This window comes from Bison bison, unplaced genomic scaffold (assembly GCF_000754665.1).
Source record: "Bison bison bison isolate TAMUID 2011002044 unplaced genomic scaffold, Bison_UMD1.0 scf7180017854187, whole genome shotgun sequence".
NCBI classification, from domain to species: domain Eukaryota; kingdom Metazoa; phylum Chordata; class Mammalia; order Artiodactyla; family Bovidae; genus Bison; species Bison bison.
The window spans coordinates 96,846-98,880 of NW_011484760.1; the positions used below are offsets into that span (position 1 = coordinate 96,846).

The 2,035-nt window shown below is 58.5% G+C and overlaps 1 protein-coding gene across 1 annotated transcript in view; it reads right to left on the minus strand.

Annotated features, from left to right (window-relative positions):
• The window catches only part of CACNG8 (calcium channel, voltage-dependent, gamma subunit 8), a 15,151-nt gene that overhangs the window by 7,163 nt on the left and 5,953 nt on the right, over positions 1–2,035 (minus strand). Inside the window, exon 4 of the mRNA XM_010856001.1 lies at positions 5–280. Coding sequence (XP_010854303.1) covers positions 5–280 — 276 coding nt within the window. The remainder of the gene's footprint in view (positions 1–4; positions 281–2,035) is intronic.

The window sequence follows — 2,035 nt, forward strand, 5'->3', positions numbered from 1 at the left end:
AGACGGAGGATGGCCGAGGGGCCGCTCCCGCCACTGCCGCCCGCGCCCCCGCCGGCCTTGAGCAGGTCCGAGCGAGACTGGCAGTGCGCCTCGCGGCTGCGCTCGATGTAAATGTTGACGGCCAGCACGCCGATCACCTCGGCCAGGATGAACGACAGCCCGCCGAAGTAGAAGGACCAGCCGTATGAGTAGTGGTTCTTCTTCTCCTCGTCCCGCTTCGGGCCCGGCTCGCCCGCGTTGGCCGAGATGTACACGATCACCCCGATGATGTTGCTCAGGCCTGGGCGGGGACGGTCAGACGGGAGCCTTGAGGCAGTCCCTGGCCCCGCCCCCACCCTGGGCTCCGCCCCCGGTCTAGGCCCCGCCCTACTCTGGCCTAAGCTCCACCCACAATGGCCTAGGCCCGGCCGCAGCCTAAGCTCCACCCATGATGGTCTATGCCCCGCCCTGCTTTGGCCTAAGCTCCACCCACGGCGGCCTAGGCCCCGCCCCCTGGCCTAAACTCCACGCGTGATGGTGTAGTTGGCACCCCATTCTGGTCTAAGCTCCACCCACTATGGTCTAGATCCCACCCCCAAATGGTCCATATACCACACTGAGCATTTAGGCCCCAACCAGTGTTGATCTATGCTCGGCCTGACATGGTCCAAGCTCTTTCCAGATGGCCTAAATTCCTCCCCAGCTGGCTCAGGCCCCACCTTAAGTGAAAGTGAAGTCGCTCAGTCGTGTCCGACTCTTTGCGACCCCATGGACTGTAGCCTACCAGGCTCCTCCCTCCATGGGATTCTCCAGGCAAGAGTACTGGAGTGGGTTGCCATTTCCTTCTCCAGGGGATCTTCCCGACCCAGAGATCGAACCCGGGTCTCCTAAATTCCAGGCAGACGCTTTAACCTCTGAGCCACCAGGGAAGCCCACGGCCCCAAATCTTGCTTCGGATGGTCCACCATCCCTGGCTAACTCAGGTCCTAGTCTGTTGTTCTAAAGCTCACTCTAGCTGATCTAAACGCTGCCCTAGTTGGTCCAGGGCCCACCCTAGATGGTTCAGGCTTACCCTTAGTGGTCCAGATCCCTCCGGGAAGACCCAAGCCCTGCCCTAGACAGTCTTAACTCCTGCCCAGATGGTCCAGGCCCTTCCCTGGCTGGCCTAAACTCTGCCCTTGATAAGATGACCCAGGCCCTATACTGATTGGTCTAACTCCCCCCTAACTTTATAAATGTTGGCCTCACCCTCGACTCGTTTTAAGTCTGTTAATAAGGTAATCCCGTTGACTCTCTAGACCCCCACTCTGGTTGATCTGAACTCTCTCATGATTATCATCTATTCTAGGCCTTCCTCTTGGTAGCCTTACTAGAGCAGGAAAGAGGGGGACACAACTTAGAAACTAGACAATCTAGTCTAAGCCCCACCTCCAGCTTGCTAAGCTCCGCCCCCTGAGTATCGAGGCCAGACTTCCCTAGGCCCAGTTTGTAGTTAGCCCCGCCTTTCAAATCCTCCAAGCCCCACCCCTGCAGGTCACATCCTTCTCTGAAAACATCCCCTGCTATTTATGCTGAACCCTCCTCCTCTTCAGGATTCCACCGCTTTGAGAAGACTGTATGTTCCGGAATGGCCCAGTACTACTCACGTCGAGTAGGAGGGGGGTCTTGCCCCTTTAAAAAGCCGTGCCTCACTACCTAGTTGGCCTGGAAACTTTCTCAGGACCCGCCCCTTCTTAGATACACCGGAGCCCACAAGGTCCGGCCCCCCAGGGCAGGCTCCTCCCCACCTGCGTTCAAATCACTTTCTCTCCCTCTTCCCCCAGGTCCTCCCGATCCTCAAGACCTCAGTTCAGCCTCAAGCCCCCCTCTCCCAGGTTCCTTCCCTTCCATCTCCTGGACCGCCGGCTTTGAAATCTGAACTCCTGGAATCCCGGATTACGCGGTAGACACCTGTCTGAGCTGGGTTCATTCCCCGAGAATACGGCGGGAAGGCTACACCTCCCTCGCCCAGCGGGTGGCGATGGAGCTTGGGATAGAGCCTAGGAAGGCTCTGGGC